At 63.1% G+C, this 15,927-nt stretch overlaps 2 protein-coding genes across 2 annotated transcripts in view; both read left to right on the plus strand.

Moving 5' to 3' along the window:
* PRPF6 (pre-mRNA processing factor 6) overlaps positions 1–11,199 on the plus strand; it is a 29,105-nt gene extending 17,906 nt beyond the window's left edge. The window contains exons 12-21 of the mRNA XM_090286689.1: positions 631–753; positions 3,446–3,567; positions 4,913–5,051; positions 6,155–6,274; positions 6,562–6,738; positions 7,386–7,519; positions 8,107–8,198; positions 8,931–9,045; positions 10,418–10,544; positions 11,024–11,199. Of these exons, the coding sequence (XP_090142815.1) occupies positions 631–753; positions 3,446–3,567; positions 4,913–5,051; positions 6,155–6,274; positions 6,562–6,738; positions 7,386–7,519; positions 8,107–8,198; positions 8,931–9,045; positions 10,418–10,544; positions 11,024–11,176 (1,302 nt within the window). The 3' untranslated portion in view covers positions 11,177–11,199. The remainder of the gene's footprint in view (positions 1–630; positions 754–3,445; positions 3,568–4,912; positions 5,052–6,154; positions 6,275–6,561; positions 6,739–7,385; positions 7,520–8,106; positions 8,199–8,930; positions 9,046–10,417; positions 10,545–11,023) is intronic.
* A 1,935-nt stretch (positions 11,200–13,134) lies between these two features.
* Positions 13,135–15,027, plus strand: CUNH20orf204 (chromosome unknown C20orf204 homolog). Its single transcript, XM_090285062.1, has 4 exons — positions 13,135–13,240; positions 13,638–14,293; positions 14,396–14,548; positions 14,674–15,027. The coding sequence occupies exons 1-4, from the start codon at positions 13,135–13,137 to the stop codon at positions 14,890–14,892; spliced, it is 1,134 nt and encodes a 377-aa protein (XP_090141188.1). The 3' UTR covers positions 14,893–15,027.
* The last annotated feature ends 900 nt before the right edge of the window (positions 15,028–15,927 follow it).

Below are 15,927 nucleotides of genomic sequence, written 5' to 3' on the forward strand. Positions count from 1 at the left end.
GCTCCAGCTTTTCCGTGACCAGTGGTGCTGCTGCGGCATCCTGTGCTCGTGTGGTGGTGTTTGGCACGGGTGTGAATGTGTCTGTAAGACAAATTCTTTCAAGTGGAATTGCTCCGTTCTTATTTTGAGAAAAAATGGAAATTCCCACCGGGGGAGGTGGTCAGGTGTGCTGCTCAGCCCTGTGCGAGCACCCATGTCCCTTGCTTTGTCACGCGAGTGTGTTGGCCACCCCCAGGCCTCTGTCTCACCCTCTTTCTGCGGGGCTTCTTGCGTCCTGACAGGTGTGTCTGTCTGGTTGGAGTGTTTCTTCCAGACCCGCAGAAACAAGTGGGTGTGAAATTCTCTTTTTCTCCAGCTTCTTTGGAAGCTTCTCTAGTGTAGGAGCCTCTTACCAGACACTGAGCTGCCCACTGCAGCCTGTGCAGGCCGGGGTGCTCACGGAGTATGTGTCTAGCAGGTGGGGCCGCTGCATTCTGTCCTTGGGTGTCTGTCAGCCTTGACCTGCCGGTGGCAGGATGGCGCACCAGGGAGCAGGATGGACCCGGTCAGAACCCTCAGCGCCCCCATCCCACAGCGCGGGCGCTTGGTTCTCAGCGTTCGGGCTCCTGCAGCTCTGTGTCCCTCTTCCAGGATGCCGAGGAGTGTGATAAGGCTGGGAGCGTGGCCACCTGCCAGGCAGTCATGCGAGCCGTGATCGGCATCGGGATCGAGGAGGAGGACCGGAAGCACACCTGGATGGAGGACGCCGACAGCGTGAGTCTGGCCCGTGGGCTGCAGTCTGTGCGGAACCGCAGGCCCCTGGGGTGTGGGCTGGGAAACCCCTGTGATCCGCTGACTTTTCAGATGTGGTTGCGGTCGTGAGGGGTCGCTTTTTTTAACCCACGTTCACGCAGAGCGCTGCTTTGTGAGTGCCCGTGACCTGCGGGGCTCCAGGAGGCTGGACTCTAGGCCATGCGGCCCTTAGCTGGTCCCCTCCCGGGGTCAGCTCTGTGACAAACTGCACTCGGAAAACGTTTTGCACACAAAGCTTTTGGCTGCTTTGAGATCATTTCCTTAGAAAAGGTTTCTGTTGTGGGGTCAGAGTCAATAGACGAATTGAGTATTTTATACCTCACATGTAGCTCCCTTTGTAGCTTTTTATTTTGAGGTAATTTTAGCCTTACAGAAAAGTAGCAAAACTGGAACAAGAATCCTTCCATGCCTCTCACCCAGATTCCATCAGATTTACCCGTTTTGCTACCTTGGCTTTTTCGTTCCCCACCTGGGCGTGCGTGCACACGGGCCCACGCCCCAGGCCACTTCTGAGTCGTTCGGGAGCGAGTTGTCACTGTCATACCCTGTCCACCCCAGCCTCTGTGTGTGCATGCCTCTGAAAGCGGACGTTCTCTTGCACAACCTCAGCACAGCCGTCAAAGTCAGGAAATTAACCTTAGGCACTGTTACGTAACTTGCAGGCGTGATTCAAATTTCACCCGTTGGCTCGGCCAGGTCCTGTCGAGTAGCTGCCAGGGTCCCATGCCTGGGTCCCCATGGCCTGGGTGGCCTGTGGGAGGGCTCTGCCCGGGCTCTGCTCCCTGGCCCCCTCGATCCAGCCTCCCCCGTGTCTCCGGCGAGGCTCTGTGTCTGTGCCCTTGAATGACTTGCTCGGGTGGCACATGCCAGGCTCTCTCCCCGCTCTGTTTCCTTTTACTTAATCGTGTTTCGTGGGGAGACACTTGGAGACTGTGCAGGTAGCTTATTTCTCACCAAACTTTGACCTGCTAGTTCGTGGGTCCTTTAACAGTGTTCTTGGCCTTTGTTATTTGTTACTGTGGTATTTGCCAAATGGAGATTTTCTAAACATCGTTTCTTCTGCATTTGATTAGAGTTTATTAGTAGGAACCACCAGTAAGGAAAAGCTTTCCTCCCCCTCATTCATGTGGGTGTGCACTTTACACTGGGAGAGACGAGAGGTTCCCAGTCCACCCTGTAGAGTTCTGTCTACTGTGGCCGTCGTCCGTGTGGCGCCCACGCAGCCTTGTCCCGAGTCCTGTGTGTGCCGCGGCCCTGAGCGCAGATGCTGGCGGTGGCCCGGCTGCGGGGCCTGCCGGCCTGCCGATGGCCATGTGCACACTGAACGCACACTCGGTTCATCAGGGGGAGCAAGACGCAGGCTAGCTGTGACGTTTCTTTAAAAGTTTCTTATTCACGTAATATTTACAACATATAAAAGTGGGAAGAATGGCTTAATGAACACCCACACATTTTCTGTACTAGAAGAAAACCCAACCACGTGAAAGGCCAGCCCAGGTGCTGGGCGTCTGTGGCCCCCCGTGCTGCAGGCGTGGTACCCGTCTGCTCTCCCTGCTGCTTCTGCTGTGCGGGGCTGGGGGTGGGGCGCTGGGGGCCACGGGCAACGCGCGGAGGAGGGTCCGCAGCTCCCAGTTTTGTTGTCTTCCACACGCTGGAGTGGGTGTGGCGGTCCTTCACGGGGCTCATTGTCCTGGAGAGGACGTGGGTGGCTGTGCTTGACACGTGGAAGGTCTGCCTGGTGCCGCCTCCACCTGGCGGGCCTGGCCGGGCCCCACCCAGGACCTGGGCACGAGGCCTCAGAGCCTTCGCCATTGGCCTCCAGGACCTCGGTCAGAAGCCATGGAGAGGGTGCAGGCCGGCTGTCGTGGGCCCCGGTTCGAGCTGGCGGCCTCCTTCCCGTCCCCAGACGCTCCTGATCGGGACGTGGCCACGGCAGGGCCCTTCCTGGTTGTTGTGGCAGCTGATGCCACTGAGGCCCCAGGACCAAGGAGGGACCCAGTCTGGATGAGGAGGTCTTAGCTGCGTTGCTGCTCTTTGTTCTCCTCGCCCATTTCCACTCTGTGGCCCTTGAACACCAGGAGGCTTATTAGTGGGCTTCCCAGAGGGGCAGCTGTTGATGCAGGAAGTGGCCTTGGCGGCTCGGGGCCCCTGTGCGAGGCCTGCCCACGCAGTGCACCCCGAGATACAAGCCCCTCAGCACGAGAGAACCTGGAGCGTCTGGAGTGTGTGCCTGGCCCTGAGGTCTGTGCCGGGCACTGACGTCGTCCTCCGTGAGGCTCAGTGCTCCCGTGAGGTGTCGCTGCAGGCAGCCATGCCTGCTGGGGGCCCCACCTGAGTGAGGGAGCGCCCCTAGGGGAGGCGGGACGTGCGCGAGGCCGTGCTCTCCTGAGTGGTGGGGTCACGTGGAGTGGGACTTCCACTTGGGAATGAGGACTGCACAGATTTTGAAAAAGGCACTGCTGTGCCTGGCATGTGGCCCCAGGCCCGCCCAGCTCAGCAGCAGCCCAAGTGCAGGAAAGGTGGGCAGCCCGTCGTGCCCTGCCGGCTCGCGCCCCACCTCCTGGGGGGGCCCTGCTGCCGCTCGGCTCGAGCAGAGGGCGTCCCCTCGGGGAAGCTGCCACAGAGATGCCACTCACGCCCGTCTCTCTTCCAGTGTGTGGCCCACAACGCGCTGGAGTGTGCACGAGCCATATACGCCTACGCCCTGCAGGTGTTCCCCAGCAAGAAGAGCGTGTGGCTGCGCGCTGCGTACTTCGAGAAGAACCATGGCACCAGGTTTGTGGGGAGACGGGTGGCCCCGTGCCGACCACACCTCCCGCTCTAGGCTGTGCCGTGTTCCCTGCAGGTGGGCGAGCCCCTCACCTGGGACTTGGCAGCAGGCGCCATCTCTGTGGCTCCTTTTGCTACAGGAGTGCCACTGCCCTGTGGTTGAGAAGCTGAGGCTCCACGGCTGGTCTGCCAAAGTGAAGCACCTGCAGCCGAGCTCCCAGGGTGCTGGGTGCGGGAGCCCAGAGCCCCACGCCTCTCCAGCTCTGGCTTCAGCAGCGTGGGTGGGGTAGCATCTGGGCCCAGGCGCGCATGGTTTTCATTTCAGCTGCGCTGGCTTTGTGCTCTGAGGGGGTCCGTGACAGTTTTCCCTAATTGTGCCCTAATTGGAAAAACCTTTCGGGTTTGCCTCATTGGCCGCAAGTGCTGATTAGATTAGGTGTTGCAATTCCTGGTGGTGAGTGGGCTCCCGGGGCACTGGGCTCACATCTGCGCGCACCCTCTCCCGCGGTGCCCGGGCCGGGCCGACTGGGCCTCGCCGATCCCACCAGGGCTGCAGCTGGGAGCCCTGAGCCCTGTATCTGGTCCTTCCGTCTGCTTAGCGTCGTCGTGCCCCTGCCCCTCCTGGCTCCTGCCAGCTGCTTCGTGTTTGGAGTCGACGCCTTTGCGGTCGTGTTGAGATGGTCGGGCTCGCTCGCCCTGTGCAGGTTCCCATCGGGCAGCCCGTTTGGAGCAGAGCCTGTCCCCCAGCCGTGGCCTCAGAGCAGCCCCTCCTCGCCTCTGGCCAAGTCCCAGGGTGGCGTGGGGGTGGGCGCCTGGCTCCAGGGTCTCGGTCCCGGGGTTGGGTGTTGTCAGGCTGCCCTGCACACGCATCCCTTCATCTTGCTGCTCAGGTCTGAAGGGTCACCTGTGCCGTATGGTGTAGAAAAGAGGCTGTGAGCTTCGCACCTGGTGCCGTGGCTGGCGGTCTTCTTGCTCAATAGTGACCTGAAATTACTTGGTCTAATAAGACGGTCTCTCTGGATGCCAGAGAGTAGACCGAGGCCGTGGTCTTTATCGGCGGATCTGCGGTTGAAGATGAAAAGGCCTTTTCTGTCACCCAGACCGTGGCATTGCCGCTCCCACAGGACACACGGCTGTAAAAGGGGCTCCTAAGCAGTTCCTCCTTCGGGTTCCGCTGCTTAAACAATGCGCTGCTTTGTTGCGCCCTCTTCGTGGTTGTATTTAGAGCCTTTATGGAGAGAAAAGGTTTCCCCACTCTCTCCCCATTGTAAACCTGGTAAATCATTCACCGCACCGAACGTTGGAGCGGTAACGGTCCCTGTGGCACCCATGCCGTGGCCCTGTCTTGCAGGGAGTCCCTGGAGGCGCTGCTGCAGCGGGCTGTGGCCCACTGCCCCAAGGCCGAGGTGCTGTGGCTCATGGGCGCCAAGTCCAAGTGGCTGGCGGGCGACGTGCCCGCGGCGAGGAGCATCCTGGCTCTGGCCTTCCAGGTGGGTGTGGCTGGCGTGCACGCAGACATCTGTGCTCTCGCACCTCCAGGGCGGGGTGCGCATGGTCAGGATGCACAGAGCAGGACAGTGGCGACAGCGGCCCGGCTGCTGGCCACCAACACCCAGTGTGACCACAGGCTCAATGTCCCGGAACACAGGGCAGACAGGCAGCACTCCCCAGCAGGGACGGAGCATAGGAGCCAGTGATGGCTGGGCCCTGCCATGGAAATGGGGCTGCCCTGTCCTGGGAGGAGGAGGCCTGGGCCTGGAGTCTGCGCTCAGGATGACTCGTGAGCCAGGTGACACAGTGACACCCTGCCAGGCTCACTGTGGCTGATGGGCCTCATTTGTGTCATCCCATGTGACATCCTAATGCCTCATGGCCACATGGGTGTTAGCCAGCAGTTCGCAGCACCCTTTCCTATACACTAGGCAGTGCTGTGTCAGGGCTGGTCTGCTCCTGTGACTCGGGTTGGCAGGACAGAGCTTGTGGGAGGGGCCTGGCCTGGAGCTGGCCATTCTGTCTGTTGTCCGATGGAGCCGTCGGGTCCCCCGCCAGCTGCCCGGGCCTCGCGGCCTATTGCCGTGGCGCCACATGTCGGGCACAGTCAGCATGGGTGTGGCAGGTGTGCTCTCGGGGTTCTGAGGCCACCACCCACATGTAGCTTGTGGCTGAGTTCTGACCCTTGGGAGTTCTCTCCACACCAGCAGCAATGCCCTGGGCATCCTGTGGATCCCACGTGGACACACTGGGGTGGCCATTTCTGTTACCAGGTGCAGGAAAGAGCAGGACTGGATGTGGCTGATCCCCAGGGGTAGGACGTGCGGGACCCACTCTGGCTCTGAGAGGCTATACGGGTTTAGGGGGTCCCGGAGGCGAAGGCTCTGCAGCTGCTGGCCTTGTCCCTGTGCGCTGGCAAGGCTGCTTGTCCACACAGTGAGGCCGCTCAAGGCAGCTTCCTGGGCCGGACTCTGCTTGGACGGGACTGCATTGCGACAGGAGGGGTGACATGACTCCCGGGAGGACTGCTGTTGTTAAGTGGGCCCTGCCCTGCCCGCTCTTGTCCTGAGCCCACCCTGACGCGTCTGTGCTCGCCGCCCAGGCCAACCCCAACAGCGAGGAGATCTGGCTGGCGGCCGTGAAGCTGGAGTCGGAGAACAATGAGTACGAGCGGGCCCGGCGGCTGCTGGCCAAGGCCCGGAGCAGCGCCCCCACTGCCCGGGTGAGTAGAGCGCTCCGGCCACCCGTCGCCCCGCAGCGTGAGGCCGTGACGCTCCAGGTTCCTTCATGTGCGCTGCCCCACCTCGTCCCCCGGCTACCAGATAGCTTACGAGGTACCTAAGTGCAGCAGGACAAACAGCACTTAAGGTGACCTGCTCTGTGACGTGAGGCATAACCACAGAGGTGCCAGCCAGGCCCAGGGCTGAGGCAGGGCCACCGCCTGGCTGACCGGCTGTCCAGTGTAGAGGGGTGAGGGCGGGGCCCCTGCCTGACGCGTGCCTCCCCCAGGTGTTCATGAAGTCCGTGAAGCTGGAGTGGGTGCTGGGGAACATTGAGGCTGCCCAGGAGCTGTGCGAGGAGGCCCTGCGGCACTACGAAGACTTTCCCAAGCTGTGGATGATGAAGGGGCAGATCGAGGAGCAAGCCGAGCTGACGGACAGGGCCCGGGAGGCCTACAGCCAGGGGGTAAGCTCTGCATGCTGCACACACGGGGGACCAGCGGGCAGCGCCTGCTCAGGCCCCTGCTGGGCCTTTGTCCCTCACTCAGAGCAGGGCTCTTGCTTCTGGGCTCTGCTGACAGTCTCCATGCTCCCCAGGCTCCAGGAGGCCCCTCGAAGCCGTGTGTGCTTGGGTTACAGCCCCTCCAGTGTCCAGGCTGCGTTGTGCACACCAGCACACCCCTGGATGCATGTGTGCAGACCACAACCCTGCATGTGAACACACACACCCTGTACATGGCCAGGTATATACACACTACACAGCTGCGCGCACACACACCAGTACACACGTGTGCAGATCATAGCTACGTGTGTCAGTACACAACTCTGTACACAGCTTACGCGCACACTTCTGTACACGTCTGCAGACCACAGCCATGAGCGTAAACACCCTGTGACAGTTGCACGCACACATCCGTGGGCACAGGTGTAGACTGCAGCCACGCACATAAAGCCTCCAGCCGAGCCATGCAGTGTGGGTCGTCTCTGTGGGCACAGGCAACCCTGTTCTCCTGGCTTGAAGAGCAGTCACGGCTGTCACAGTCCCTCCCTGGCACTAGCCCATCCCATTCTTCTCTTAACATGTTTGAACACGTTTGTTCTTTTTGGCCGCAGTTGAAGAAATGTCCGCATTCCACACCCCTGTGGCTTTTGCTTTCCCGGCTGGAGGAGAAGATCGGGCAGCTGACCCGAGCTCGGGCCATTTTGGAGAAGTCTCGCCTGAAGAACCCGAAGAACCCTGCCCTGTGGTGAGTCTCGGGCCCGGCTCGCACTTGGGGGCGCCCTCACCAGTGGCTTGTGCAGCTGGGCACAGCGTTTTCAGCTCAGGCTCCGTGGGAAGAGTGGGAGGTGCCGGCCATGGGGAGCCGTGGCCTCTTCCTTTGTAGGATTCGGCCCTGGTGCTCAGATGGGCCTGGAGGTGGGCTGCTGCGGTCTGGGCTGCCCTCTGCGAGAGGGTGTCCAGGGAGCCAGGAGCTGGGGATGGGGGCTCAGGAGCAACTCCAGAGAAGAGGTGATGTCAGGGCAAGACCTTGAGGGACGGGCAGGAGTTTGTCAGTGAAGATGGCGTCCCACCCGCAGGAGCCTGTGCAGAGGCACCATGAGGGCCTGCAAGTGTCAGGGCCAGGGCAGGCAGTGGGCAGCTGAAGGAGACCCCACGGTGGTGCGCACCCGCGGCCCCTGCATGCCTGTCTGTCATCCTGCCACCCACACTGCCCTGAGTGGGATCGGGGTCTAGGTCTCCCGCGGCCTGTGGCGCCGGTGTCTCCCTGCTGTTCGCAGCAGCAGGTGGCTCTGTGGTTGGCTATCGACCTCCCTCTTGGGCCTCTGTCCTCAGGTTGGAGTCCGTGAGGCTGGAGTACCGTGCGGGACTGAAGAACATCGCCAACACGCTCATGGCCAAGGCGCTGCAGGAGTGCCCCAGCTCCGGTGAGGGCCCCGGCGCCCGGGGGCGGTCCTGGGTTCAGCAGAGTTGACGGCGCTCTGTGCATGGACTCACCCCATCAGGAGGGTCGCTGCACGTGGTCGTTGGGACGTGGGAACTGCAGTCCGCGTGTCAGTGGTGCCCCTTTTTCTCTAGGTTTATTTCTCCCCAGCCCTGTAGAGTGGTGCACACGTGGTATAAACAGGTGTGGAGTAAAAATGATACGGAAGTCCCCTGTAAGCCCTGTGGTCAGAAATCATACTTTTGAGCTTATTTGTGAAGCCGTGCAGTATGTTTAGTTTCGTGGCTTTTATTTTAAGCTGAAAACTTAGGGATAATCTTCCATTATCGTTGAATTTTCAAGGATGTAAATTTTTAGTGGCTGCATTAAGTTTTGTAAACATGCGAGAAATCCCAGCTCGCTGGCTGCTCCATTTCTGTTAATTCACTATTGCTCCCTTTTTGCGTGAGTCTTTACTGGCTGCTCTGATTGTTTTCCTACAGTAAGTTCTCAGACGGGACGTTACTGAGTCTGTGCAAATGAAGCCTGTTGTAACTTTGGCCCAGTCCTCCCCAGAAACTGGTCCAGTCCGTGCCCTTGGTGCCGCTGGGGCCTGGACGGGCAGTGGGGCTGTGAGCACATGTGACCTTCATGGGTGTCCCCTAAGCAGCCCTGTGGACGGGCAGGAGCCCTGTGGACGGGCAGGTTTCTGAGGCAGAGTCTGTCTGAACCCCAGGCGTCCTGTGGTCAGAAGCCATCTTCCTGGAGGCCAGGCCCCAGCGGAGGACCAAGAGCGTGGACGCCCTGAAGAAGTGTGAGCACGACCCCCACGTGCTGCTGGCTGTGGCCAAGTAAGTGGGCTGCGGGTGCCTGTCCCGGGTCCTCCTGAGGGGACCACCCCTGCCTGCCGCCCAGACATGTTGGCCCGCACAGAACTGAGTTCGTAAGCAAGGCTCCTGTGGCTAAAAAGGGCTGTAAGCAAGCAAAGGGTTTCCACAGGGTCAGGTGAGAAACTGGACTGTCCCCCTGGGGGTCCTGGGGCAGGGACCCATGCGCTCTGCTGGAGGTCACCTGTTTCAGGCCGCGTCATGGTCTGGAGGGCAAGAGGGGGTGGGTCAGTGAGAGGGACCTCGTAGCGTGAGCTTGTGTGTTGGGTGCTGGGTCAGGGCTCCCTGGGGAGGCGTGCGGTGTGGGGGGTGGTTCTTGAGAGCTGCTGACCCCCCTTTCTGGGGGGCGGTGTTGGAGGAGGCAGGGCTCCTGGGCTGCTGCTCAGGGCTCTCACCTCGGGGACGGGGCACATGTGGTGCAGGAGCTCCCAGGACATGTGCCCAGGTGGCCTTGGCCCCTCTTCCTCAGGCCCGGCCCGGCACCTCCTCTCCCCGGCTTTGGGGGCCAGGGCTTCCCACCCACAGGCCTCTGAGGGGCTCCCCCTCCTGCCCTGTGCTTCCGCCTCCCCGTGACTTTTGATAGGGCAGCCATAAAACCTCGTAAAAAGCTTTGCTAAAGCAAACAAGTCACTCCTTGCTGTTCCCAGGCTGGCGTTCTATGGCCTGCTATCTGGGTTTGCGCTCTTTAAATCACAGTTTATCTAACACCAAGCAATTAAGAATACCACAAGGCTTAAAAAACAATCAAGCTATCAGAGCATAAAGTCATTGGTGCTGTAACAGACCCAGCAGCTGCCTGGAGTGCAGGCTTCGTGGTGCGGGCCTCGGCTTCGTTCTCTGCTGTGGGGCCTCTGGCGCAGAGGGAGGCGGGGCTGGGCGCAGGGTGGGGGCGTCCCGCGCTGTGGGGGGGCGGGGCCCTGTGGTCTGGTCTCAGGTGGCCCTCATGCGTGGCCTGGTTTCAGGTGTCCGCTGGCCAAGGCCCGTCCCTGTGCTGGCGGGGGGTGGGGGGGGTGGGGAGCAGGCCAAACCCCTCTTGCCTTCTCTAACCAAAACCCCAGTGTGACTGTGTCAGCTCGGCTTCTGCAGCCCCCCTCGCCCCCGCGTTTTCCGCAGCGGAGAACGAGCGGTGCAGAGGGGTTTGACGTTCTTGCTGGGGGGTGGGGGGCGGTGTTTAAGGACAGTTTGGTGAGACACTGGGAGGGTGGCCCCAGGTTCATGACCCGCACCAACCTGCAGGTAGCTGGGCCCTTCCTCAGCCTCTGTTAGAAGCCCCAGAGCTGGGGGGAGGTGGGGGGATGCTCGCTCACTTGGGGCTCCCGTCCCTGTGCTTCCCGAGGCTGTTCTGGAGTGAGCGGAAGATCACCAAGGCCAGGGAGTGGTTCCACCGCACCGTGAAGATCGACTCAGACCTGGGGGACGCCTGGGCGCTCTTCTACAAGTTTGAGCTGCAGCATGGCACGGAGGTCTGTGCGGGCCGGGGGGGGGGGGGGGGCGGGGGGGGGGCGCGGAGGCGCTGCTGACGGTTTCTGCCTCCGCTGCTGGTTTCTGGCGGTGGCTCTGTAGCTTCTAGGCCTGAGACGCAGGTGCCTGGGCCGTGTCACATGGGGTGCGGTGGGGGGCCCGGGGTCATGGCTGAAAGGAGTGCAGCTGGGCCCAGGGTTGTCCTTGTGCCTCGGTGGATCTGTCTTCCTGGGCCTGAGCCCAGAGCTGGGCTCACGGGTCAGGGTGCCCACAGGAAGTGCACTCGGGGGCTTGAGTGCTGCACACCGGTGTTGGGCTGGCCCCCAGGTCGGCGGTCCGGGGGGGCTGTCGCGGGGACTGCTCCCCGGAGGAGGGACTTGCCCCCTGCCAGGGCCCAGGCTTGGGCTGCACAGGTGGGGCAGGGGTGAGGAAGGGCCTGGGAGGAGCCCTGTCTCAAGAGCCTGCTGCCCCCCCCACCCAGGAGCAGCGGGAGGAGGTGCGCCGGCGCTGCGAGAACGCCGAGCCGCGGCACGGGCAGCTGTGGTGCGCCGTGTCCAAGGACATCGCCCACTGGCAGAAGAAGACCGGGGAGATCCTGGTGCTGGCGGCTGCCTGCATCAAGAACGCCTTCTGACCAGGCCACCCTGCAGGCGGGGGGCGGGCAGGGGGTGTGCTGGGGTGGGGGGGGGCCCTGGGTCGGCCCGAGCCGTCTGTCCTGCTCTGCGATTAAAGGGTTTCTGGGCCGCCTGTAGGTTGGCACTGGCTGGTTTTCTCAGCCCTCCCGGCTGCTTCGCTGCGCCTGCCCGTCTGGGGCTCTGTGTGCGAGGAGGCCTCTCAGAGGACGCATGACTCAGCGAGGGTTTTGGACAGGTGGTGGGAAGTGCAGGTTCCCTGTGGCTCGTCTGTCCGCTCTGGGCATCCGGCTCCCCTAGAGGAGGTGCCAGATTGCAGGTCCGCAAGGCGACTTCTCCGAGTCTGAGGGCAAACAGCAGGCATGGCCCCTGCACAGCCCCTGTGCAACCCCAAAGCCAGTGCTGGCTGGGCCTCTGCTCATGTCCAAAGGAGGTTTTGTCACATTCGCAGATGGAGTTGGTTCTGCTGCTTCGTAATCAGTTTCCCTAAAGCACTTGGGACTCTCCTGCTCTGTAAATTGAGAAAGGAATTCCCTGGGGCACAGAGCATGGCCTCTGCTGTGGAAGGGTCAGAGGCCGTGGCTGCAGGGGAGGCGGGAGGGGTGTGCCCAGCACACTGAGATCGAGTCCTGAGGCTTCCAGGGGCTGAACGCTGGCTGTCACTGCCTGACGTGGAGACCAAGGCCCCGGCAAGGGCAGTGACCGCCTGTGGCCAGCCTTCTGTGCCCCGGGGAGCAGTGGCCTCTGGGCATTTCCTCTGGTCCGATGTCAGGTGAGGCCTCCTGAAGGGCCCTTGGAAAGTGCCAGAGCATCGGATTATCCACATGTGAACGTCTCGGGCTGTTTTTGTCCCGGGGAAAATGTACTTCAGCTTTTCTTCAACTCCACCTCAAGGCGGGTGGGTTCTGGAGGGCGGGGCGGGGCTGCAGCCCAGCCAGGAGGGGCAGCAGCTGAGTGCCGTGTGCTGGGCCAGCGGGAAGTCCCACACCAGGGACCTGCTGAGGCAGGACCCCGAGAAGTCAGGGTGTGGGGGCTGGGCCGGATGAGTCCCATTCACCTGGCTCTGCCGGCCAGGTCCCGGGGAGAGAGCACCACTCATGGAGGGAGACCCAGATGGAGGGATATGGGCAGCCCCTCTCTTCCCTGGCTCCCCTCCCCCACCTGGCTGTACTGCCCTCCGTCCACCGGGCACCCCACCCCAGCCTGGACAGCACACGTCCCTGGGGCTGGTGACTCAGTCCGGGACCACTGGGTGGAAGGGTCCAGCCCGCCGCTGGGTCCAGGGTCAGGTTCATTGAAGAAGCGATTGGATAGGAGGTGGGGAGAGGGAGGGGGCAGGCTGGGATCCTGGGGCCTCCCGCCTCCCTCCCTCCGCCGCTGGAGGAGCCAACTTCAAAAGCCTTGTCCGCCTGCTGCCGGCTGCCTTCTGCGGCCCGTCCAGGGAAGCCCTTGGCCGGGGGTGGTGGGCTTGGAGCCGGGCCTGGGGGGGCCACCGCACCTGAGGACCCCAGGACCATGGTGGAGGCTCGCTGGTGGGAGTGAGGGAGGGCCTGAGCCCAGAGGCTCACGTCATGGTGAGCAGCCACGGGCCCGGGGGCTGGGATCTGGGTGCGGGCACAACCCGGGAAAGGCACCAACTGATGACAGCGGGAAATCCCCCAGGTTTCTGTCACTGGGCCTGGCCCTGGGTGCTGGGCCTAGGTGCTGGCCTGACCTTTCCCAGCAGTGTTAGGGGACAGGGAGGCTGCTGTCCGCACCGGCTGGGCCGGCCTGAGCCTTGGACCCGTGCGTGTGTGTGTGTGTCTGTGTGTCTGTGTCTGTTGCGGGGACGGGACGGACAAGCCTTCTGAGGACCCCAGGGCAACCAACCTGCCCCCTTGGACGTTCCTCCAGTACCAGCTCGTTCTCATCACTGCCCTCTGACCTGCAGGGGCCCAGGCGCGACTCCAGATCGGCCATCATGGTGGCGTGTCCGAGGGCTGAGGAGGGAGGGATACAGCGAATTGCTTCTGCTCCTCCACCTGCCGGGGGCCCCACGCAGGAGCCCTGCAGACACCCAGGCTTAGGTGCCGATTGGGTGCTGCTCCACAGGCTCCCCTGCCAGGGCTGGGAAGCAGAGTCGAGTCCTGGTCTCGCTCGGTACACATGACTGATTTCCAGTCGCTGTCGGACTCCATCTTGGGGCCAGAGGACTTGGGGGCTGGGAGCCTGGAGATGAGCTTTTGTTTCTCCTGGATTTTTGGGCCTGTACTCAGGAGAGCTGGTCCCCTCCGTTCTGGGGGTTTCCCCAAGCTGTCCCCTTCCAAAGGGGTGTGGCCTTGAGCTCTGAGCCCTTGCCTCTTTCCTGGTTGGATTGGGGGTACACGGGGACCCCACTTTCCAGCTCAGCTGGTTGTAGCGGAACTGCTGGTGGAGGTGGTTCTCTCCAGGGCTCCTGGGGGAGGGTGGGCACCCAGAAGTAAGCAGTGGGCTGGGGCCAACCTCTGGGAGGGGTCTGCCTGGCTAGGGGCTCGGCTGCTCAGGGGAGGGGTGCCCTGCTGCTCCCGGGCCCCGGCCAGCCCTGCCCCCCACAGCTGCTCCCACGCAGGCCAGGGCACGGGCCCTGCTACCTCTGGGGCCAGGAACGGCCCCTCCGCCATCAGCCGGGGGCCCTGGAGGTGTGCGGGCCTGTCGTGTATCAAATAGCAGGGACCTCCTGCCAGACCTGTGCTCAACCCCTTGTGGGATGTCAGGGGCACCTGCACCTTACAGCAGCGCAGAGACCCCTGGTTGTGAAGGGGCTGCTGGAGAGGGGACCCTCTCCACAGGCCTGGGGGCCCCACCCTGACCTGGTGGCCTTCCAGGTGCCCCTCAAGCCCGCGCTCTGGGCGCTCCTGCTGGCGCTGCTGGGACTCACGCCCGCCCCCGCGCGGCTGCGCACCTGTGACGTCCCGGACCTGCTCCGCCACTACCAGGCTGTCATCCTCGGGGACCTGCAGGCTGCCGTGCGGCGGGGAATGCGGGAGGCCGCACGGAGCGGGCCGAACTCCGGCCAACTCCACTCCATCCCGGAAAACCAGACCAGAGCCACGGTGGCCCGACGGCGGGGCCGGCTGGGACCCTCCTGCGGAGCCCAGCAGGTACGGAACGGAGGACACGCCTCACCCCCGCCCCCCACGCCCTGCAGCCCCCCCTTTGGGCTCTTTGCCCAGCCCCCACTTTGCCACTCCCCCCCACCCCAGGAGCACAGTATTATCCTGTCCATCGCATCCCTGAGTCGGACCCTGCGCGGGGTGGTGGCCGGGGGCCGCCGCGGCGCCCTGGAGAAGGCTGCCTGGACCGTGGCCCTGCGCACCGAGGCTGTGATGCGGCGTCACTGCCGGACGCTGCTGCAGGTGTGCGCCCCACTCTGCCCATGATTTGGGGGTTCAGGTCGGACCCACCGGCCAGGCCGTGACACGCATGCCTTTGCCCAGGGGCGGAGGTGGGGGGACACTCACTAACCAACTGTTCTTGACAGCGGAGCTGGAGCCGTCGGCCCCAAATGCGCCCAGACCGGCGTCGTCAAGGCAGCCAGAGGCGGCTCCTACTGCAAGCCCTGGATGCCGTCGCCACCTGCTGGGAGAAGCTCTTCGCGCTGCGAGCCGGAGCCCAGCAGGGCTCTCAGCTGTCCCGCGTGGGGCCTGGGGATGAGCCTCGATGGTGGACGTCCAAGGCTCCCGGTGTTGACCTCGGCTGACCACTGGGTCCTGCCTGGGCCTCATCCTGGCCCGTGGTCCCTCAAGGGCCCATGACTTTGGAGATGTGAGCCCTGCCCAGTACCAGGCCGCCCTCCACGCACCGAGTGAGGCCTCAATAAACAGCTGGTGCTGCAGTCCGGGTCTTGCTCTCTTCGCCCATTGGCTGTTGGGGGCTTCCCGGGGCTCTGCTCCCCAGTCGGTAGTGGGCGCTGGGGGATCTGACTGTCGGGAAGCCTGGGGGGTACCCTTCCCGCTGCACCTAGGTCAGGGCCGCGCTCCCGGCCTTGGGCAGCAGGGGGCGGTGTGGGATGCTTGGCTCCAGTTTGCTCGGAGGCTTAGGGGCCCGGGCGGGGGTGGGGATTCCTGTGGGACCTCGAACGTTGCTTCTCCGTCCTGCTCCACTCTGGGGTGGGGGAAGGGGTGGAAATGCGGGGGGAGGGGGGCGCTGAGCTTTGTGAGTTCAGAGCAAAACAGCCGGATAAAGGAAACGGGCCTGAAGGGAAGCCAGAGTCACCGGCCCTGGCTGCAAGTGGCCCGGCCATTTCCTGCAGCCCTGGGAGGGGAGGCCGTGGCCCCCTCTGTGGGTCGGGATGGCCTGGCCCGGGACCCTGCGTTTGCTTGGCAGAGCAGGGCACTGATCCCTGAACCCCCAACTCACAGCTGCATAGACCTGGGGCCCAGGGCCCCTCCTGAGTCCAGCCTGTGGGCCAGTCGGGAAGGTGGGCAGGTAGAGCGCTTGGCTGAGGCAGACACCTGGTGGACACAGCACCTGCCATCGCTCCCCTCCCAGATAGGTGGCCCACCCAGAAGGCACCTTGCCCCACCCTGGCAGAGAGGGGTAGGGTTCTCAGTGCATCGGGCAGCTCTGACCATGCTCTCCAGAGGAGAAAGCGGAGGCCCCAGGAGGTCGAAGGACTTGCCCCAGGTTACATGCCAGGAAGTGTAAGAGCTGGGGCAAGACCCAGGCTGTGAGTGTGGTTACCTGGTGGCCCGTGGGCGGTGTGGGAGCCAGGCGCCAGGACCCCATGTGCAGT

The sequence above is a fragment of the Furipterus horrens genome, unplaced genomic scaffold, assembly GCF_987537825.1.
Source record: "Furipterus horrens unplaced genomic scaffold, mFurHor1.1.pri manual_scaffold_8, whole genome shotgun sequence".
In the NCBI taxonomy this organism is placed as follows: domain Eukaryota; kingdom Metazoa; phylum Chordata; class Mammalia; order Chiroptera; family Furipteridae; genus Furipterus; species Furipterus horrens.

Coding starts and splice junctions, on each gene's coding strand:
- CUNH20orf204 (XM_090285062.1), top strand. CDS start 13,135: ATGGTGGCGTGTCCGAGGGCTGAGGAGGGAGGGATACAGCGAATTGCT. Junction 14,294..14,395: donor CCTCCTGCGGAGCCCAGCAG/GTACGGAACGGA, acceptor CCCCCACCCCAG/GAGCACAGTATTATCCTGTC. Junction 14,549..14,673: donor ACTGCCGGACGCTGCTGCAG/GTGTGCGCCCCA, acceptor TGTTCTTGACAG/CGGAGCTGGAGCCGTCGGCC.